Source organism: Ascaphus truei, chromosome 5, assembly GCF_040206685.1.
Source record: "Ascaphus truei isolate aAscTru1 chromosome 5, aAscTru1.hap1, whole genome shotgun sequence".
NCBI lineage: Eukaryota > Metazoa > Chordata > Amphibia > Anura > Ascaphidae > Ascaphus > Ascaphus truei.
The window spans coordinates 117,020,256-117,044,050 of NC_134487.1; the positions used below are offsets into that span (position 1 = coordinate 117,020,256).

At 44.8% G+C, this 23,795-nt stretch overlaps 1 protein-coding gene across 4 annotated transcripts in view; it reads left to right on the forward strand.

Annotated features, from left to right (window-relative positions):
• The window catches only part of PPFIA2 (PPFI scaffold protein A2), a 401,131-nt gene that overhangs the window by 233,785 nt on the left and 143,551 nt on the right, over window positions 1–23,795 (forward strand). For all 4 annotated transcript variants that reach the window (XR_012801707.1, XM_075600502.1, XM_075600503.1 and 1 more), the window contains one exon: window positions 20,583–20,696. Coding sequence is in view for 3 of the 4 variants with exons in the window: in XM_075600502.1 (XP_075456617.1) it covers window positions 20,583–20,696 (114 nt within the window). In the remaining variant the exon portion in view is untranslated. The remainder of the gene's footprint in view (window positions 1–20,582; window positions 20,697–23,795) is intronic.

The window sequence follows — 23,795 nt, forward strand, 5'->3', positions numbered from 1 at the left end:
TTTATTATGATAAACTGTTTGAAACCATAGAGAGGTTTGTAAAAAGGGACTTATCCCTGTTTAAATAAAGTCGCCTCAGAGCTCTGAGAATCCAGCAGAGAGAGAGTTAATTGCAGCCACTCAATTAACTAGTCTCCACCTGGACTAATGTGAGCTCTGTAAAAAGCCTCATGTTAGACAAAGGAGAGAGATTCCTTAGCTCATATTTGGGCTGACATAAGAAGGAGGACTGCAGAGATGTACCTCAGCACACAAGGTGCTGCAATGAGGAGATAGTCTTGAAGCACACATGATTATGTTGACAGCAAGACATGAGGGGACAATACCTCTATACCTGGACACGAACATTTCCATACCACAGAAGGGTGCTGACCCAGGAGAGCAGAGAGGCCTTCCCCTACAGCTACAACAACAGAAACAGATAGGAGACTTTCTTGTTGGACTGTTACATATGTGTGTGTGTGTGTGTGTTTAGGGTGGTAACCAGCTTAGCTAGCCACTTGGAAAGGGCTTTAGTAAAGGTTTAGTTATTCTCCAAAGTGGAGTAGGCCTTTATTTTGTTTCTTTTTGTATGTTTTGCCTTGTTAAAGGAACAGGTGCAATAAAGCCAAGATATTTAATTTCACCCTAACTGGTCTCCATTAAATATACCTATGCATACATCTCATAAGGTTGTACTGTTTTGTTTGTCAGGTTTGCTATTCCCCATCTATACAGAATACATTTTTTCTAAATCTTACATGGAACTGTAGTAAAAAGATTGCCATAATACTTAGTTGAAATGAGTTGAATGTGTTGCATAAGATGTATTTTTGTAGTATGCCATATGAGTCAAGAGGTTGAAAAACTAATATCCGAAAAGGAAATCTAGGACATGTGAGTATTAAAGACTTCTTTCATTAGATTCGTTTTAATCCTTTGTATGCTAGAAGATTCCAGTGGTCAGCACAGAGTTATGTTTATGTTTGTACTATTAATCAGAATGTTCATTCCAAAGATCTTCCTGGGCAGATTTTCCCCTCTGGCAGAATTTGTCACATTTCAATTAAACTGTGCACAGATTAATGCATCACTAACAATGTGTCAGATCAAATTACAATTTCATAGATAAAAGGGACTGGTTTCCACTATCTTTCGGTTTTAAATAAAATATAGTATGGATTTTTTTTTTTTTTTTAATTTTTTTTAATTTTCTGTAGTTTATTCTCCCAACGCATGCTAAATTGGAGGTTTAAAAAAAAAATCATTAATATATCCAGGTTTGCATTATTTCCCAAGAATCAGGAGGGAGAAATTAAAGGACACAAGCAGTTGGCTCGAATTCACACTCTAGTGTTAAAGCCTAATAATGTAAGGCTATAATTTAGCAAAATACATTTTACTAATAGACTTATGGTTAGATTTATATTTCAAATTGCAAACACAATTTGGAATTATCCCGGGTATTTATTGGGATTTTCTTAGTCATTTAGTTGGAGGTCTTCACTCAATGTGAAAATCTGTGATATTGGAGAGTTCCTGGGGAAAATGTTTTGGCATCTATCTTTCATTCATTATCCTACCATCACTCTATGGACTAAAGAGGTCAATTATCAGAGCAATCACCTGCAAAACTAGGACAAATCTGGTGCAAAACAACCCTGGATCTGATTTATCAACCAAGAAAATCCCATTTGTTTTAGTGGGAATGTATTTCCTTAATAAATCTGGTGCAGTTAACTTGTCCCAGTTTTGCAGCTGGAAGACATTAATAAATAACTTTTGTTAACATGAGTTTTTTAAAGCAGGAACCCCTTTCTTTAACCACGCTCCCTTTTATCTGCGGTAAGTAGGAAGATATTTCTCAAGCAGTGGGTCTCTTAGTGCATGTGTGCTGTGGACCTTTAATCAGACACTGTGGATCAGGAAACATATTATTAGCCAAGAAGAGCATACATTATGGTCACTGGGGAACATCCTTCCTCTAAAGCAGTGAGAAATAGTACTCTCATAGATCATAGTTCGTAATTAAGTTTGAATAGATTTTCAATGGAGCAATACAAACTTATATTACAAACACACACAAAAGGGAAAAGTCGCTAACACTATATAAATGAAAAAGGCTAACCCAGGACCCAAAAATAAATATAATACTAATGTTTAAGGTTATCACAACCAAAACAAAGAATAATATAATAAGGGAAAAGAAAACCTGGGGATGCTAAGGGATAAAAATATATAAACACACAAAAAGACTGTGAAACACACTAATATTAAAACATACATAAACAAATGGTAGCCAAACGAAAAATAACAAGCCAGAAACAATATTAGTGTGTTTCACTGTTTCTTATTAAAATCTTTGCTGTATTTTCCTTGCTGACTCTCGTTCCGGATATTTGTTTCTTATTGTGATTTAGTTATTGAAGGTTTATTGTGAGTGCTATTTATAGGGATTCTGTCAGTCTTTTTGTGTGTTTACAAAATCATATTACGTTGGAAAATATTACTGGATAACATCTTCCTGATGTTAACAACATCTTTTAAAACTAGCAATAAGGTAGATCAGTAAAGAGCAATCCATTTCAGATGTATGGCCTAGAGCCGAGGTGGGCAACCCTGTCGCCAATCACCACAAGTGGCGAATTGGCCATGAAAGTGTGGCAAATTTGAGTTTGCCAGCTCCCAGTAAAATAAACTTTTTCCTGACAGCGTGTGCTGCTTTCCGCTTTCTGAATGAGTAAACGAAGTGAACCAGCCTATTTTGATCTGGTTCAATACTGATTGGCCGGTGAAGCCGGCCAATTCAGTTAAACAGCAATTCTACTTGTTGCCAAGTAGAACAAAGAAAAACCAGTCAAACAAATATATAAGGAAACCAACAAGTGCACTGTAAAAAAAATGCACTTAAAAAAGAAGGGTTAACTCAAAAGAACCCATGATGGGGGATACTGAGCAGAGCACCCCGCCTAACGCCAACTGGGAGGCAAACTCCGAAACCGTCCCAGCGGACTCGGCGTACGTGAACCCTGCCCGATTCCGAGAGTGCACCAGTGCCCGGAATACTGCCACGATGTTCGTTGGGACCCCCCTCTCCAAACACTGCTTCCTGGTCTTGTAAATGGCTACCTTAGCCACTGCCAGGAGCAGGTTGACTAGGAAATCCCTAGGCTTATTGTCTCGGGACACTGGGCACCCAAAAATAAAAAGATGAGGGGAAAAACCCAGCCAGAACTGCAGAAGAAGGCTCCTCAAGGTGGATAAGAGGGGCTGCAGTCTGGCGCAGCTCAGATAAATGTGGAATACGGACTCCCGCTCGCCACAGAAGGGACAGGTGGCTGGGGAGTCCGTGAAGTGTGCCAAGTACTCTCCTGTGCTCAGTGCACCGTGGAGGACCCTCCAACTCAAATCACCGGCGGGACGGGGAACCAAAGCTGAATAGAGCTCTCTCCACCGGGGTCTCTCGCCCTCGTTCCCAAGAAATACCCGCCTCCAGATGGTATCTGGGCAGGTGACAAGGGCGAGGTAGTGCACTATATGGAGCACCAGAGAATACAGGACTTTCCTCGGCATTGTAAGGAATCCGCTCCGCAGTTTACTGGTTGCCTTACCTTGTAGACCTGTGCAGTCCTGGAGCACCTCTCCTGATGTTTGCTGCAGCCTGGATTCACTCACCAAAGCTATACACACTCCCTCTGGTATCTACTGCAGCTGTGCAGCCTATCACTGCAACCTAGACTTGCATTCATTCATTGGAGCAGTACCTTCACACCCCCCTCCGGGGATTGGCCCGCTGGCCTTTAAGTATTGTCTTTCCATAATGCTCCCTGCCGAGCAGAGTCCTAACTGGATGTCTACTGTTTTGCCACAAGCCCTCGCTTGTTCTCCTATGCTGATACCAGGTTCCGCCCTGCGTCCTTCAGCTTCCTTCAAGCCGCTTGTTCTCCTGTGCTGATACCAGGTTCCGCCCTGCGTCCTTCAGCTCCCTTCAAGCCGCTTGTTCTCCTATGCTGATACGGAGGTTCCGCCCTGCGTCCTTCAGCTTCCTTCAAGCTCCCGCTTGTTCTCCTGCGCTGAAGCAAAGGTATCCCCTATGTCTTCAGCTTCCTGCTTTCCTGCACTGAGGCAAAGGTATCCCCCGCGCCCTTCAGTCTCCTGATTCCTGCACTGTAGCGGAGGTTTCCCTGTGGATCTTCAGCTTCCTGGTTCCTGTGGCCTACTCTTTCCCTAATCTAGAGAGGCCGTGTCCTGGTTCCTGCGCTGTAACGGAGGATTCCCCAGCCCGCTCAGGACTCTTGCGCTGTAGCACTGGTTCACCCGTGCAGCAAAGCGGTGTGCTACTCTGGTCTGCCTACCATCTCCTGTGACCAGTACCATGGGCCATGGTTGTCGCTCACGCAGAGGCCAACCCCGCGCTCCTAAGCTGAAGCGGGGCTCTCCTGACTACCTGTTGCCGAACTCTTGCCTGAACAATGTTTATCCTGATATCTCCTGTCCTGACCCTGGCTTGTACAACGACGACGCTGTCTTCTCCTTTCCTGATCCTGCTACGTTTGACAACGAACTGCGCAATCCGGATCAGCCTGCGCGGTCTCAGGTCGGTGCTTTTACAACCCCACCTCAGCCTCGCGGTCCGACCCTGGTTTGTGGCGAGCAGAACCCTGACAGGCATGCCGCGGAAACATGCCGGGGACATATCCCCCAACCTGCTGAGGTTGGGGGAGATAGGAGCCCGAGGGGGTTGCCGTGGTTTGGGTTCCACGCAAAGATCCAGAGAGCTGAAGTTGATAGGTTGACAAGGCTCTCCGGTCTGCAAAACCCCCTCGATGAAGGTGCGTGAGTCGGGGTGGATTGCATCTTTAATCTCCCGGATCAAACGACGAGGGACACGGGCAGTAAGCATACCCATACGGGGCGCAAGCACCTCTGCGCTTACCCAGTCTCGCCGCTCATAGTCCAGGAGATCCCCGACTCTGGTCACTTGCGCCAGGATTAGCCGGCGACAAATAGAGGGTGAATCCAACATCCGAGCCCCCACTGCCGGATTATACAGCAGGGGCTCGGCGAGGAAATCAACCCCCGCCGCCTGTTCCTTCCTGGTCGTGGAGACCAGTTTCCAGGCCTTTAATAAGTCCCAGTAGTATGCCGGCAGCTCCGATAGGTTTCTACCTAAACCCTCGGGCCTGATGATAAACGGTTGCCAGTCATACCTCATACTGCGCATCTGGCGAAAGAAACTGGTCGCCAGCTCGCACCACTGCGGAGACGGATCTGCGAATAGGTATCTCTGCAGGTATTGGAGGCAGAAAGTGTGTAACTGGGAGCGGACACACACCACTCCCTGTCCACCCTCCTCCAAAGGAAGGCACACAACCCCCACAGAGACCCAATGCTTCCCCATCCAGAGAAAATCCATCAATCTCCTCTGGATCTTGTTGATAAATTCGGGGGGTGGACCCATGGCTATCAGCCGGTGCCAAAGCTGACTGGCCACCAGCTGGTTGATCACCAGGGTTCTTCCTCTAAGGGAAAGCATTCTCGACAGATACACCCATGACCCCAGACGAGCAATGACTCGTTCTTCAAGTTCACTGAAGTTTTCTGGGGCTGGGTCCTCCGCAGCAGACAGGTAGACTCCCAGATATTTGAGAGTATCGCTCCCCCACGAGATATTACGAAACGCGGGGGGCAAAGAGTCCACCTGTAAGGGACCCATCAAAATGCCGGAGCACTTGGACCAGTTGATCCGAGCAGAAGAGGCCGTGGTGTAGACCTCTTGGCACGCTTGTGCCCGCTCCAGATCATCTAGGTCCTGGGCCACGAGGAGCACGTCATCGGCATAAGCCGACAGGACTACCTGCATGCTGGGCTCCCGCAGCACCAGCCCAGTGAGCCTCCTCCTCAGTAGGCAGAGGAAGGGCTCGATGGCCAGCGTGTTTAGTTGCCCAGACAGGGGACACCCCTGACGTACTCCCCGACCAAACACAAAAGGTGCCGTCAGGGACCAATTCATTTTTACCAGACACTCTGCAGAGGCATACAGCATCCGGAGAAAGCCCACAAATTGTGGGCCAAAGCCAAACTCCCGCAGGGTCTGCATGAGGTAACAGTGATCCACTCTGTCAAATGCCTTCTCCTGATCTAGGGACAGGAGGGTGAGTGACACACCAGTCCTCTGCGCGTGGTGTAGCAGGTCCCGGACCAGAAAAATGTTATCATGAATGCTCCGGCCCGGGACAGTATAGGACTGGTCGGGGTGAATCACCTCTGCCAGCACAGACTTGAGCCTCAGCGAGAGCGCTTTGGCTACGATCTTATAATCCGTGCTGAGCAGTGAGACCGGTCGCCAGTTAGAGATCTGGCGGAGATCCCCCTTTGGCAGCAGAGACAGTATTGCCCGCCGACATGAAAGGGGCATCTCACCAGTCTCCAGGGCTTCGGCCAGGACCTCAATGAAATCAGGGCCCAGCATCTCCCAAAAAAACCGGAAGAACTCCACAGTCAGCCCGTCTAGCCCCTGCGCTTTTCCGTGGGACATGAGATTAAGAGCTTCAGTGAGCTCAGCCAGAGTCAAAGGTAACTCAAGCCGCTCTCTTCCACCCTCGCCGACCGTGGGAAGCCCCTCCCATAAGACCCTGCACGCATCCGGCTGGATGGACTCCGGAGAGAAAAGATCTACGTAAAACCTCCGGGTTCTGTCCCGGATGCTCTCCGGGTCAGTCAGAGGGGTACCATCCTCTGTTAGCAAGCAGGTGATATGTTTACGGTTTCCCCTCTTTTTCTCCAGCACGTAGAGGAGGCGCAACCCGCGACCCTCTTCCCGAAGGAAGTGGATGCGGGATCGCACATACGCCCCCTGAGCTCTCCGATCTTCCAAGTTTCGGAGAGCACACTTCCTCTCCACGTACGCACACTGCAGGAATTGGTCTCCTGCCACAGACAGCCGCCTCTCGAGATCGAGCACCTCTTCCCTGAGGGTCTCGATCTCAGCATCGCGCTGCCTGCTGGCACCTTTAGTGTGCTCTTGACAAACGAGGCGCAGATGAACCTTGCCCACGTCCCACCACTGCTCTAACGTGGCAAAGTCTGACCTGCAACCTCTCCAGGCCATCCAAAAGTCTCGGACCGACATCGCAAACCCCTTGTCCTCCAACAACGTATTGTTGAAATGCCAATAGGCGGCCGAGGGTGCTGCTGGTATTAGCGCCACAGTCACGGACACACAATTGTGGTCCGAAAACGGCGCTAGCCTAATGGTACTGGACTGAGCTCACGACAGGCTGTGGCTGGATATATACAGCCTATCGATCCGGGACCAGGATATCCGTCCACCTCTAAACACTCTAACATAGGTGAACTCAGTGGATACCCCGGGATGTTGTTCTCGCCAGACGTCTGTAGAAGGAGTAGCGGGTGATGACCTCCCGCAAGGCCGACGCAGAACTCGGGTGTGGCTCCGGACCATTCCGGTCCCTCATAGCCTCGAGGGTGCAGTTAAAATAACCCCCGAGCACCACGTGTTCGTCCGCGTCGACTGTCTCCAGGTATTCGGACAATCTGAGGAAGAACTGCCTTCTCAGGGGTCCAGTGGCAGGAGCATACACGTTCAAGAAATTAAACGTGTAGTCCTCGTTCCGGACCCTGAGATGCAACAGGCGACCTGGAACAACAGTTTTGGCAAACAGCAGCTCAGGTTGAAAGGATTCGGAGAACAGGGTCACCACCCCACAAGATGTCGAAGTGAGGTGGCTGAAAAAGACCTTGCCTCGCCACTCCATATGCCAGCTGGCTTTAGCATCTGGAGTGGTATGGGTTTCCTGCAGGAAACTCAAAGAGTACTCTCCCTTTTGTAAAAAGGAGAGTACCTGGAACCTGCGAAACCCGTCCTTACATCCATTTACGTTTAGCGTACCGATGCTCAAAGCCATTGGTAATCAAGAGTCTTGCTTCCCATAGGCGCTCAGGATACTATACCCCGTGAAGCCTTTACGTGCTCTCGCAACATTTTGTTAAACTTTAGGACCCGAGCATGTTCGATAGTCCCGGAAAGTTTGGCCTTGTGGTTAGCCTTGATATATACTCTGAGAGAGTGGAGAAGCATCCTTCCACCTCTCAAGGGCCAACTGCACCTTCGTATGTCCGTGTCTACAGAGGGTATCATCCAGGAAACTATCTATCTCCCGGGCAGGGATAACGGGGATCGAGGAGTCCACCGACTCCAAGGTGCCAGAGGACTCCCCTCTGAGCCCCAACTCCCCAGGCTCCTCTTGGCTGGAGAATTCAAGACCCCCGTCCTTCTCTGCGGGGCCTCTCTCAGCCCTAAATTGGATCCCCTCCTCGGTGTTTCCACGAGGGGGTCCACTGTGCTCTCCACCTCCATCCCCGAGTCAGGATGTTCAGGGGCAGCTGGTGGCGACATGGCAGAGGCAGTGGTCTCCCGAGACTCCTCGGGGGCCACAGAAGCACACATGCCACAAGTGTTCGCATCACCTGCGGGAGGGCCCTCACCATCCGCGGGAGGGCCCTCACCATCCACGGTAGGGCCCTCACCATCCGCGGGAGGGCACTCATTAGCAAGGACCTCAAAGGGAGGGTCTATCCCAGCATTCACTCCCAATAAAGTGCCTGCCCAAAACTCAGCCCTAAGAGGGTTCAGGTCAGACAACTCCCAGATGTAATCGGAAGTGCTCACCAAAATACCCTCCAAACCCCCACCCACGGGGGTCAGTCCTAGCCCATCTCCTTCCTCAGGTGACACAAACCGGGGCTTTTTTTCCTTAGTTGCGTCATCCGAAGGCGGTACAACCGGAAGGGGATCCCGGTCGACCCCCGGATCCCCGAAGACAGGTATCTTTTTTGTGTCCGGTGGGGTAAATTCACCGAAACACAAGTCTCCGGGGGATTCTCTCCAACCCAGAGGGGCGTTGGGAGGCTCCCCAACATCTATCGGGTACCCCAGAGATATCGGGTACCTCCTCTTGCATTCCCTCCAGATCTTCGAGGGGGGGGGGCTGTTCATTTATGAGATCCGGCTCACACTGGTCAATCCCAACCAGTGGGCCGGATGGAGCCACCTCGTGCGGAACTGATGTTCCATTCCCTTTAGGAGACATCCGCGGGTGAACGTAATCCGGTTCACCCACTTTGACCTCCTCAAACGCCCTCTTGTTTTTATTTTTAAATTTGCTCTTCCTGGGGATTGATTCCCCAGGAGAGGGTGCCGCTGCCTCCCCAGCAGGAGCTTCCTCCTGCTCCCCCGCACCCTGTACAGTGCTTACAATGGGGGTAAGGTGTTCTTGGGGGGGGACAGCGACAACAGAGTGTGACTGTTGTGGGGTGGCTTTTACCTTCTCCCTCTGATCTTTAGGGAGAGGTTCAGATGTCACCGCTCGAGATGGGGCAGCGACATCTTCTGCGGTCCCAGGGGGGACCTGGGCCCTCGAGGGCTTTACCTTCTCCCTCTGTTCTTTTGGGAGAGGTGCAGATGTCACCGCCCGAGATGGGGCAGCGACATCTCCTATGGTTCCAGGGGGGACCTGGGCTCTCGAGGGCCCCGCTGTGGTAGGCACAGCGGTACCGGGTGTCTTGGCAGAGGGAGGGGCAGGTGCAGGAGCTGAGGTGGGATTCCTGTTCCCTTTGGGGCAACTCCTACGAGTGTGCCCCAGCTCCTTGCACAGATAACACCTAACCCCCTCCATGCCATAGAAAAAAATATATTGAATGGCCTCGTAGGGCACCCTAAAGGAACCCTCCACAGATTCTGTGCTCCCCGGCAGCAGCAGTTGTACCTGCCGCCTAAATGAGAGCACATGCCTCAGCGCCCTATCCCTGCAGCCCAAAGGCAATTTTGTTATAGGAGACTTAATGTCTCCCAGGGTTTGCAGGTGCGGCCGCAAGAGGCTGCCTGGGACGAAGGGGGGCACATTTGAAAGGATGACCTTTGTGCCTAACCCCTCCATGGGTTCTATAGGGATGTAGATCCCCCCTACATTGATGCCTTTCTGCACCAGGGTGAGGGTGGCAGCCAGCGTACGGAGGAAGAAAATGCCCCTCCCATACATCTTGCTGGCCGCCACCACAGCAGAGGGACCCACAACGTCTGCCACAGCCCTTACATAAATCTCCATGTTCAGGCCAGGTGACATTGGGCATCTCACCCCAAGCTTCCTGCTCACACCGGGCGTGGCCCCAGCATTGTTGTCGCTGGGGTCGACGCCTGCAGCTGTAATCTGCGCCCATGTTTGAACTGGGGCCGCTGGGGCCACACTGCTAACAGGCACTGGGGGAGGCGTGGCCAGGGCACTGGAAGGACCAGGCCTAGGGCTGTGACTAAGAGTGTTGCTCCTAGGGGCCACAGTTTTTGGTGTCCTGTATCCAGGTGTGGTCCCCATTGCCACACTACTCCTACCTCCTTTAGGCATGATAATATTAAGCCTTTTAGTCAGGGGAGGAGGTAATGTTTAGAGAGAATGGTGCAAAGAGGAACTGTCCTTTTAAGAACCAATTAACCTCTTTGCAAAGGGAGGGGGGAAAAGACAGCTTTTAAACCCTGCTGTAGTTTCCTCTTTTTTCCCCTTATTACTCTCTCTCTGTTGCAATAAGCCACACAATTTATAAGTCTTTAAAGAAAAGACACAGAGCCTTTAATTGCAGGTGAGAAAGGAGGAATCAGGCTTAAGAAAAAAAAGTGAAATTAGAAGTAAAACAACCAGTGTTTGGGGAGGGGAGAGGGGTTGAAAGCTGCAGTTTCCAGCCAGCCAAAGTGCAGCTTGTGCTGGGTTGAAAAACCACTGCAGTCCCTAGGTGAAAAAACAAAAAAACGGTTTTTAAAACCCCAAAAACAACCTTTAAACCTCTACAAACCACACAATCCCCGACAGTTTCACTCCAAAATAACACAAATGAAAAGAAGAATACAACCTGATTCCACAATGCCTAGGAGCTCTGTACATACACTTCTGAGGAAGCAGCAGCAGGTGATAGCGCTGAGGTGAGTGAAGCGGACAAACAGTGTGTTTTGTTTTAAATGTTCGATTGAGCAACCTAATTTCTCAATTTTTACATGGTGTGGCGATTTTCACTTCTCATTCGCCACACCTGTGGCTACATTGAAAAATAGGTTGCCCACCCCTGGCCTAGAGGACATAAAAATCATTTCCCAAACTGTTTCGCTGGGGAGGACTGTACATATCTGTTAAACATTTCAAACTTTTTGACTCTGAATCACCTAGTAACAATATATCAATGTACTTGTCAATAATTGTGCTCAGCTAGCACCAGAGTAATTTGTGGAGTGGCTAAGGGCAGAGATAAGGGAGAATATAGTCAGCGCAATGTTATAATGACATATGTCAAAATTTGTGCCATTAATTTTAGATGGTGTTGTTTATCTCTGCTTCTAAAAGATTTGCAAGAAAGAAGATTAACCATGTCAGATGTAAGAAATAAGATAGATGAAGTTTCATACAGGATGATACATATGAAAAGTGTTTATCTATCGTATAGAGCAAATGGCACCATCTTGATACAGTACATACATCAACAAGTGAAATGTGAAGACCACAGATAATAAATTGCAACATCATAACAGACATTGGTTCAAAGAGAATTTTCAGTACACTGAGATTCACAGCCAACTACGATACTAGGAAATACAGTATACTGACATTTTCAAATATCTTAAATGATACTGAAGTTTGAGCTCCCCTATTTCATCAGCAGGTCCAAGTTAACGCATATTATAGCTGTAGCCATTGAGCAATTTCTTTCCGCAAGGAGATAGGTAGAAAATGAGTGTGGTGGGTGAAGGTGAGTGTGAAAGAAGAGGAAGCTTGAGTGAGGAGTGGATTTAGTGAGAGGGAGGGAGGGATTGCGTGGGAGGATGAGGGGGGACTGATTGACGGAGGTGGAGGAGGCTGAGAGGACGAGGGGACATTGTGGAGGTGGGGCATTGAGTGTGAAAGGAGTAGGAGGGAGAGAATGAGAGCAGAGAGTGTGAGAAGGGGAAGAGAGGAGAGTTATCCACTAAAATCTGTTAACACAGGTACTTAATGTTACATTAGTTGTCCTACCTAAACGTTGCGTCACTCACAGTCAGACCCTGAAGTTGGTGTTTAAAGTTAAAAAAGAGAAGAAAGGAGAGGGAAATAGTGCTACGTTAGTTAAATCATATCTAACGGTGGTATTACAAACATCCAGACCCTGTGAAAGCCTTATTTCAAGGTCTGGAAGGGAGTAACGCCAAACTTAGGTAGGACCTTACTAATAAAACATTAAGTCCCTGTGTTAACAATAGTGGACTTTGTGGATATGCGCTGTTAGGGGTAATGCATCTTTTGCACATAATTGTCAATAACGGCCATTATGGTTGATGCAATGCTGTTACCAACCAAAAACATGACAGCCTTCTGTAATTGACCTTTTAGGATACACTTGAAGACATAACGTGATGTTAACTGAGGTTATTGTCACGTTTGGTCAATTAACAGAGCTCTGTGGATCTGGGCCTCAGTGATATTTTTCCTTTTTTGACATTGAATATAGTGAGGACCTACAATGATGTCACATTTTTTACGTATGTAGTTTTCTGGGTAATGTGTAAATAGTAAATCTAAGTTATGGTACTGAATACAGTTTAGCATTTTACTGATAATTGCTTTCGCCACTCCCCTTTTATTGTTTTAATATCATAGCAAAGAGATCATAGTATCGTTTCAAATTGGAGTACAGTTTTTGTCATGAAAAAAAAAGAGATAATAAAAACAGAGATTAGGGGGTAATATTTCTATTAAAAGCAATTTATTTGGTGGTCAATGGGAAGTACATAGTTACTTTGACGCGTTTCGGGACCTGCGTCCCTTTGTCAAAAAGTAAATTCGCGTCTGCATGCGCATCAGTTACATAGCGCATCCTCCGCCCCCGGCGATGACGTCACAGTGCCCAAAACTCGAGTTTTGGGCACTGTGACGTCATCGCTGGGGGCGGAGGATGCAGGGACGCAGGTCCCGAAACGCGTCAAAGTAACTATGTACTTCCCATTGACCACCAAATAAATTGCTTTTATTTTCAACTGGCTGCAGCCCCCATTGTTTGCTTGGTAGTGCTCCGCCATTGGACCCCTGGGACCACCTTTTCCTGATATCACGCTCGGCGTGACGCACCCATCCACCTGGGACAGAGCTGTGCTGCAAGAGGGAGATCTCTGGCTGATATGGTATGTACTTTTGGTTTTGCTAGGGGCTCATTCAGCACCTTTTTGGTATATATTAAGATCTGAGATAGCCGTCCAGCGTTACTGGTACGTTTATACCCATGCTTATATTGCCTCATTGAGTCTCCCTAGCACTTATATATGCTCTCAAGCTCATGGACTTTAAACTTATAATTTGAAACTCCATTTATACTTTTGGGACAGCTGAGACCTGATCTGGGGATAATACCCCTCACCGAACATTTCCTTTATATTTATGCAGAAATAGAAGGTTTTTGTTATTTACGCTAGGTTTCTTCTATGCCAAACAAAATCCAGAGTCAATTTCTGGAATCTATCTAACATGGATGTATGGATATGTACCAGTAAACCATGTATACAAACTGTGGAAGTATTGACATCTTAAGGAAAGCAACCCTTCCCAGCCAAGACTAGTGCGATCACAGTGATCCAGATTTTCTTTTAAGCTTATGGAAAAGATGCATCACCTTATACTGGTGTAAAGCATAGTATTGTGGAGTAAGAGCAATGTCCAAGTACTTCTCCCCCCCCCCCTCCCTACCCAACAGAAGCAAAAGTTATCTTTAAGAAGGTTTAGCCTCTTGATTGGGGATACTAATAGATTCTCTGATTTTTTTTTTTTTTTTTATGTTCACTTTAAACCTGGGGATAATTGTTTTTGATGATATTTAGTATTGATCATTTTGTGAATCCCTGACTCCCTTTCAATTCACTACAAACCTACACATCTCCAGGACATCTATTGGAATTGTGCAAGTTTGTCAGTAACACCAAACTTACAATAAATACAGTATAACCTACACAACATAGCCTTGTTTTCCAGCGTTAACCATATTGCACTTTTTTAATTCTGGTATTAATATGATTTAAACTCCACCTGGCTCATTTGCATAATTGAATAGAACAGAATTTAAAATAACCACACTTTTTTTTAATGGAATTAAGACTGTATTAACATCACAATATTTTCTTTGCAGTGCACATGTTAACAAGTGTTAACATATTTTTGCTAGATTATATTTTCCTTCCCTGTTTCTAAAGCAACTTGTGGTTGTGTTATATAGTAATTAAAAAAAAAATAATAATTTGGTGTAGATTATTAACCGGGTAGATTTCTGCCACCCAAAAATTAGGCTTTTTTACATTCTTAAATGGAGAAAAGATTCTGAATTTGATGCATCTAATTGTAATATACAGTAATTCCTCCTATTGACATTCCCCAAGTCGCAAGTTTACACTCTGCAGTTATAGCAAAATACCTTGATACATTGAAGTTCAATTGAAATGCCTATTTGAGTCACTATTGAACCCAAATTACTGTGATTTATAGAATATTTGGTTTGCTCATTTGCATTTCCACTTTCAAAATATTGACACAATACTGTAGGTTCCATTCAAACACACTGTGATGTTTTTGAGGATGCACCAAGCTCTTGGAACCATTGAGAGATTCTGTACATACTGTAGGTAATATAGTCTAATACATTTGCATTTAGGTGTTGCAAACTGGAGCCACTCAAATAGGTGCAACGTGTCATTTTGTGTCACTTTGCAGGAATGTTTTTCCAAATTGAATCCAATAATGCAATTATAATGTCAACTACTCCAAAGAAAAGGAACATGGAAGTTATAAAGAAATACATACATACATACATACATACATACATACATACATACATACATACATACATACATACATACATACATACATTTTCAGCTGACTAATAAATAGACAAAGAAACAAAGCAATGGGCATAGAAGTCAAATTTCACCTAGGCAATGTGCTTTGTGCTTGAAAAAGGACATTTTGAGCCAATTTTAGGAGGACATTTGAGGAGCTCTGTTTTAGACACATTAGGTTTGAGACCGTAGAGCACTATCCAGGAGGAGATGGTCATGGCAATCAGAGATTTGGGATTGGATTGCAGGTGTGACGTTAGGGGTGGATAGACCCCTGGATGCACACCGGTCCAATTCTTCATGCAACTTCATTAACAACAGACTGCTAGCTATGTTTTTTTTCAAATTTACCCTGACACACCACACCTATGAACAGTCCCAGCCGATCAATGTTTGGTTAGCAATCCTATGTCATGTCTGCAATATTTCTTGCACTGTCAGGAAGCGAAATCCTGTAGATTTCACTTCATTATTCTTTTGTTCTGATGAACAGATCCATTAATATCAGTAGGGGTGTGTTGTTTCATTATCATTGGGCAATGTTTTTAGCTACCTACTTGTTATGTTTGAAAGGCACATTGTATCTGCCGGGCCTCTCCTGCTTATCTTGAATAATCCTGTAGCATGACTTCTCTTTTCCTTGTCAGAGAATCAGAGAATCAGAATCCTCTTTTCATGTGTGGCAAATGGGATCGCTCAGACATACCTTCTTGACACGTTGTACAGAATTTTAAACTAAGACATACACGAATACTTCTATGCCATCTGTGCCCACTCTTAACACTTAGATGGAGATACTCTGACTTAATTGCTTTGTTAGTTGTGGGACCTGCCCTGCCTTGACTCTTCAGAACCCTATGGATAGTGATCTGACTTTTCGAGGCCCCTACGAGAAATCCGGATAGGTGCTTGACCCAATACCTTGCTGTCTGTATTTGGGAACTGCCACTTCCACACAGACTGAGGAACTTTAACGTTGATCCATGGATAAAACTGATCAGCAGGAACTTGGGGGCCCTCTTTTCTTGAGACCCTCTATGGCATGCCGTATTCCTTTTACTGCAATTGTCTGGGACTTTTTCAGTCTGTCACGGCTCCTTACTTAAGGAGTGCTGGTCCTATCGGCAATATAACATACAGGGGGCCTGGTCTAATCTATCACCTAATTAACATACCGATCTATATTCCACGAGGCTCTGCTCCCCTGGAGCTCTGTGAACTTGACCTTACAGGGGTATGTGGCTTCTTTTATATGTATTTGAGGATGGGGGGAATTTTTTATATGTATTTGAGGGTGGGGGGGATTTTTTTAAATATGTATTTGGGGGTGTTTTTTTAAAATATATATTTGGGTTTTGTTTAATATGCATTTGGGGGGTGAGGGTTCTTTCATTTGTGTAACAGGTGTTCCCCCACCCTCTGGGAAATTTCACTGTGTAACGTGTGCTCACCACAAATGAAACTAGACCGCGAGGCTGAGGTGGGGATGTATATAACCAAAGCCCTACAACCACGAGACCAGGTCCGGATTGCAGAGTCAGAGTCGTGTAGCCAGGTCAGGGTAGGAGAGTTTGGGTAAATCGTGGTACTTGCCATAGTCAAGGGTTGGAGAGAGATGAGTAGACGTAATCCTTAGCCATAGTCAAGGAGAGAGCGGGAGTCCAGAAGCAAGCTGTGATTGCAGGAGCACAGAAGAGAGAAGTCCAGGTACGAGCAGGGGTCACAACGAAAGGTCAGGCAAGGCACAGTAACAGCAACAAAAAGCAAGCAGCAAGCACGGGTACACAAACAAGAGTTTATGCTCAGCCAGTTTGTGGGAGGACTGGCACAGTATTAAAGGGCAGGCAGACAATGGTAAAGGCAGTACACAGCTGCAAGGTAACGAAAGAGAACTGCCCCTTAGACATATTCAGTCCACTGATACGTAGGTGTGGGGGGGAAGTGCAGGTGAGGAGTAATTGACAGCATTAACCCCTCGTGTACTTATGAAAATGCGCCATGTTTTGGAGACAGGAGTGTCCTCCGTTGCGTCGCGTAAGGCGGTGTGGGGGCGGAGCCTAGGTCCGGTGTCGGCAGGATTATTGCGGCGCTCGCGCGAGTGGCATCACCCAATGCGTCACTGGGGCGGGACCGATGTCCAATCCTCACACACTGTTAACTGGTGTTGTTGTACTGCTCACATGCTAGGCTTACAGTATACTGAGTGTCCGCCGGTATTAGTTGGGACAAACAGGACAGGCTTTAGGAATCTTCCCAGTTCTTCATGGGTGCAGCGCCTCCATTTCCAGCTGGCCACAGCAGGGCTGGTTGCAGTTCCTGCAGGAAAACCCTCTTTCCCTCCCCCTGTCAAACTGCAGTCTCAGGCAGGAGTATAAAACAAAGGATGGTTCTTTATTCAGCATACCAACATGTACACTATTTTCTCTCTCTCTGGTCCCTGGAATCAACCCCCAGGGCTTGAGGCCCCAAAGGTCTATCCTTTGCTCCCTTACTCCCTGGTGAAGTAAGGGGTAGTATCCCACACCCCTAAGGGAGGGGAAAGAAGGTGGCCAGAGTCCTGGCTCTACACTTCCAACAACCACTAAATTTAGATCAGCAGTCCCTTTTGTACCCAGGGGGAGGATCCTAGGTCTGAGCCCCTGATAGGGCAGTACACAGGCCTTAGGCCCCCCTCCCCCATCACTTAAGGGAGTTGTTTACTGCGGCAGCATCAAGGGCATGGATTTAACCCTAACACTGCCTGCGCTTGTACCAGGGCTTATGTGTTAGGTAGGGCAGATTAGTAGCCAAGAGGATAAATGGCTACATATGTATTTGGGGGCTGTTTTTTTTTTTGTATGTATGTATTTTTTGGAGGGGAGGGGGATTGAGTGAGAGTAGGGTAATTGATGGAGGGGGTGGAGTGATGAGAGGAAAAGATGGAGTAAGAGTGAGATGGAGGGAAGAGAAATACATGTGGGAGGGAATGGATTGAGTGAGAGTGGGGTAATTGATAGAGAGAGGGATAGTGGGAGGAGAGAGGGGTGTGAGGAAGACAGGGAGTGAGACAGAGGGGAGAGAAATACATGGGAAGAGGGTAAATAGAGGGGGCTCTTGAGGTGTGAAATGGGGGGGGGGGCTTGCAAGACCGCCGACATGTGGGGTGGGGGGCTGGTCATAACTAAAGTGCTGGGCCCGGGATATCTATCTGCAGGCCCTGGTAAGACTAACTGTCCCCAGCGCCACGGACTAACAAGCATAAGTATGGCGAGGGAGCGGCTCAGTGAGTAACAACACTGACTGGCACTGAGTGTTTGAAACAGGGGAACCTGGTTCAATTCCCGGTGTCGGCTCCTTGTGACATTGGGCAAGTAACTTTATCTCCCTGTGCCTCAGGCACCAGAAACATAGATTGTAAGCTCCACGGGGCAGGGACCTGTGCCTGTAAAATGTCTCTACATAAAACTAGCAGCGCTATACAAGAACATGCTATTATTATTATTATTATTATTATTATTATTATTATTATGATTAGTCCACAATGCTGGGGACAGGGTCTGCTTCTGAATGTTAAGACATTACGTCTTGCTGTATATTATGAGTATTGTGATTATTGTTAGAAAATGATCTGACTTGTATCAGGAATCTGGAAGATTGTTAATTGTCAGTCCTACTAATGCTACAAAGCAAGTCAACTTGGTATTTATGTCATGCACATAGGATAATATTGGATGTTTGCGTTCATCACCTTTTAATTATATTTTTTAGCACGATAAACTGACGAACTGCTATCTAATAACTAAATTTGTATCAGAACTAATAAAGAGAAACAACCCTTGCTCAGCTGAACAATGTATGTATAAAGAGGTGGTTTAAGGTACATATATGTATCAACAGATCAAATCCAAGAGAAGTAGCTCTGTATTTTGTGTGACAAGGATTTGCTGTTGGAAATAGAGATGTACACACCATAATGTTAAATGTTTTTGAGTGTCTGGATTGCATTACATTTGTTATGGAAGCAGTGAATACATCTGAGTGACCATCTGAAAGACATACAGTACCTCAAGGCTACTGGGCTTCTTAATTTTTGCATTTTTCATTTATTTTAACCATCAGTAGTAGTTTTAACCCTTTCCATATATTACTACCACTAGTTATATTTGCTTAGTCTGCCTATTTTAGAGTCCTTTCCTTAGTGTTACTGTATGTGTCAAACTCTTATCTTGTGTCACAAGACGTCATATGCAAATCACTTATGTTGCAATATTTGTATTTCAATTTTTTTTAGTGAATGCAGCAAGTTTCTTCTTTGTTGCTACTTTATCCCTGAAGATCTCCGTTTGTCACATACTAAGTTGCAGTTTAATGACTATATACTGTACACCTTCCAGTAATACAGTAAAAATAATAAAATCTGGAAAATAAAAACTCAACTGAGGAAATATGTAGTTGCACCAATTGATGAAACTTAAACATTCTGTTTGCAAATCCTCATAGTTAAAAATCACATAAATGAACTACAGATACTATTTTTTTTATATATATACTTAATTTTTTTAATTAAATATTTTCGTGGGGGGTACAGAAAGGAAGAGGAACGGGGGAGTGGAATGCATTCATGAAGATGTTTATTTTTATCATTTCTTATACAACATACAAGTACATGGCGTAGTGTCCCGACATTGAGAACGGTGACTGTATCAAATTGTGTTATAATTACATTTAACGTTGCTGCGTGGAATCGCGAATTGTTGTGGGTGATATCAAGTTCCTTCCATTATTTATTAAATTAATAAATTATAGGATAGAGTCTGCTATGTCTTAGCCTGTTTGTTTTAACGTCTATTCTTGATACGTTTTATCGAATTGCTTTTAGACAACACTGCACTCTCAAGAGCCAATCCCTGGTCACCAGATGACCCCTAGATGCTGAGTATCAAACCAGAGGCCAACAGAGACTCTTTTAATGGGTTCCAAAAGTATAGACTATGGGCCATGTTTATTACAAAAGTCTACTCCATAAAACACTTTCTGTGCTTGAAGACACCTTACAGCCCATTCAAGTGAATGTACTATTAAGGACGCTATTTAATGTGATGTTACACTTTGTGGGCTGAAGGACACTTTACCATTTGAATACAGTATGCTGCAAGTTGGCATATTTACTATGCTGTACTGGAAGTCGTCATATAGAGTAGCTGCTCTGCTAAGTATATATGGCCAAAAATGGGAGTTGATTTACAATAATGTGCAGGTATGAAAAGGAGAAGTGAAGGTAATTAGTAAGTGGGGATTTGCATTTTTCAGCGTCAAAAAGCCTAGTACCAGTGCTGCAATTCCATAGCCCTGGATCCCTGACCCCGTCGCAGTGCTGGTTTTGAAAGATGTGATGTTCCACCAATGACGCAAGAGCCATTAGCATGGCAACCCTTTTCGCTGTTCTCAGAGTAACTTTAGGGCACTATAAATGTTTAATGTAGCACAATGTGTAGAACACAAAGATGAAGTATGTGAATGGGGAAAGGAACATTTATTTCAGAAAAACCCTGTAGTGTACAGTATGTGGGGATTATTATCTGAAATTCCTCTGTGTCTCATTTGGGTGCCATGAATGTAACTGCACCGTATCCTTCCCAGATAATTAATGTTAGATATGTATAGTATTCAAAATTATTTTCTTACCTTGCTCCAATTTGTTTTTGTTTTACAGATTGTTGCATTAAGAGAACAAAATGCGCACATACAAAGGAAGATTGTATCTGGGGATGGATCAGAAACTGAAGGAATTGAAGGAATGGAGCCAGGGCAGAAGGTTCATGAGAAGGTACCATTTTATGGAGCTATACCAAAAAAGTATAGATAGTCTTCATACCGTAGGTGACTTTGGCCGAGAACAACTAATCAAAACCCCAATCCTGCATTAACTGCCATTTACATAAATAAAGTTAACACTGGATCTTGGTGTGAGGATTATTTTGCCTATCAGATGCAAAATTCGGTCAAATTTCATAACACAAAAAAGTAAAAATTTTCTGGAAAATCTAGGAATGTAAATTTGAAGACACTCGCAACCTGCCCGATTAGCCTCTGGAGAATGAGCATTTATCCATGGTGTACCTGGTACGTTAATAGGGCCGCTGGCATGCCAGGGCCTGTGATGCACCAGGTATTGTACCTCATAAGGACACTGAAAATTTTAATATTTATGTTTTTTTGGGACGATTCCCCAAAGTGTGAAAACTATTAAGGCTTTTTAATGGCCATGAATTTCAAAAGCCAATAATGTTTAATAATGACTATTACATTTTAGTTAGACTGCCCAAGTACAGTATCTCTTCATGTGTTTGTTAAATCCTATGAAAACAAGAAACAATTCAAGATCACTCCATACTTTTCAATAGTAGACACTAAACTAAACTGCTTTATTATTAACAGTTACACCAGAAAGTGGTTGTCTATTTATAATATCTCTAAAATAATTGTGTTCAGCATAACCATTAGATCTGCTTTAGGAACTGATTATAGCAGTTGCTTGTGGGCTGGCAAATATGTGCCTATTCTATGTTGAGTCCTCAAATACAGTAACTCAGACTTAATAACATGCGGTTCTGTTGGTTTAAATTTTCAGTTAATCAAAAAATAGACATTCATGCCCTACTATGTATTTTTTTCACAAGATAATACTGTTCTCTTACATTTACAGAAGGGGAGGGGTGGGGGGTGGGGATGCAGCGGTAGACACAGTTAACACCCTAAAAAAATATTTTGTAAAGTCTTCATAGCAGAAAATAAAAATGAGGGATCACAATTAATTCTCAGTCTCTGCTATGTTAATACTTCAGAGAGATTGTTCACAGATTTGATTATACACTTCTAACAATTATCCAGCTCATGAACTAAATACATATTAATTATCCACTCTCATCTCTTACACAAGTATGGTTTAACTACCTCACTACTTTGTGTCTGAAACATTGTTCTGCAACAGTTTGCAAAATCCCTAAAACAGGAGAAGATTAAATGGTTAATGTGTCAATCATGGTGTTTTCGTAATCGTACAGTGAAACAAATTACAGTCACACACTATGTGTAATATGATGCACAATTCATGTTCTTAGGTGTGTCCCCAGTACAGTATGAAATACTGTACAGTATTAGTAAAGATCAATTCGGTGTTATTCTACCCTCTGTGCACGCTAGCAGGTGTAATAGCTCGTCAGCCCGCCTCGTTTCCACACGCGAATAATGTCTGGACAATGGTGTGTGCTCCCGCTTGCACAGGAGTATTAACGGCCGCTACATCTGTATATTAAACACAGGAGCACTCATACAAAGTTATAGCAGGAAATATGGCAAAACAGGTTAGGAAGTTAGCCATATTTGTAAGACATTGATAACCAAGTACTGTATTTAGTTTTTTATTTTAATTGGAATATTTTTTAAAGATATTTTGCGCAAGGGTCTCACCTGAATAATAATTGTTCTGTTAAAGGGTCACGGGAAATTATGAAAGGTCAGCATGAGGGGGAGCTGATTGCTGGGGCCTCTTACCAGGTTACAGCAGCATGGAATGATCCCCACTCTCTTTCCCTGTTGTTGTGTGTTTGTTCGGGTTGTGTTGTGTTTATATATTGTGCTAGTCAAATAAGCATAAAGTATAGCCAGGCGACCCGCAGAGCATCCAGTGCTGCTTTCTGAGACGTATCTCCTACTGGATGCACATAATCCCGTTGGGCCTCTTAGAGCTGGCAATACTTTATGCTTATTTGGCTCTGACCCTGTGGTATTATTGGCTCATTTAGCCAGTAGCAGTCTGTACATTTATCTATATATTACTGGCTCTTTTAGTGCTTACAGTGTGTTAAAACAAATGAACACTGTTGCTTTAAACTATCTCTGCTAATACACTGTCATCCTTTTGATATATTCTACAGTTGACTGGTCTAATAGCCACTAGCCCCGTTTGGCCATATATTTGTAAGTGGCCACTTTTGGATCACTGTATTATCTTATAGATTGCCATATTGTGTATTTTGTGTGAGCTTTTGTCCATATAGGACATAAGGGAAGTACCCTTGATCGCTGTGATCTTGGGGCATGGGCCAGAAGGGGTATTCCGCCCCAAAACGTTGCCCCTTTATTTGTTTTGTTCCCTCCCCCCTTTTCCCTTGTCTTTTCCTCATCCTTTTCCTGTCCCTACCCTGTGTTCTCACACTCCAATTGCTGTTACTCACATCCCTATATATGTTTCAGTTATACTTATAGCTGACATTTGCGAGATTCACCACAAATTGTGTGGTCATATTGTGGCAATATTACAGTAACATTTCGTTATAACATATTTGTTATTTTTCTTTATTTCTTTCATGCGAGTGCTGGGTACCCAATTTTTTGATCGGGGCTATAATAATGTTTTGATTTTTGTTTTGTTTTTTAAATCTGATAACTTCAGGGGAGGAGGGGGGGCTGGCGCAAGGCCGGAGGCTCGCATGGGGTGCACCTCCCTGGCTTGCTGCATTTATGCACACACATAACTCTAGTGAAGGACAGTCTTGTGAATTCCACTCTTTGTGACTTTATTTTAAGCACCCCCCACCACCATTCTTCAGTACCCTTATGATCACTAAAAATCACTAGGGTTGACACTCCAGTGGTTCTTATGATGTTCAGTGAACATTATGGTAGTTTTGCTTGTTTTCTAGGGGATATCTCATTTACTACCTCCAAGAACAGTGAACCTAATCTGAACTACTATATGTTTAGGAAATATATATAAAAAAGTAGGAGGTAAGAACCCTTCTCTATTCAATATGCTGTGAAGCTGACATGGAGCATATTGAGTAAGGGACATGTTTCTAATGTGTTCATGAATTATTTTAAACTAAAAAAAACTTTGTATTTCCGACTTAATAGAGGCTTCACC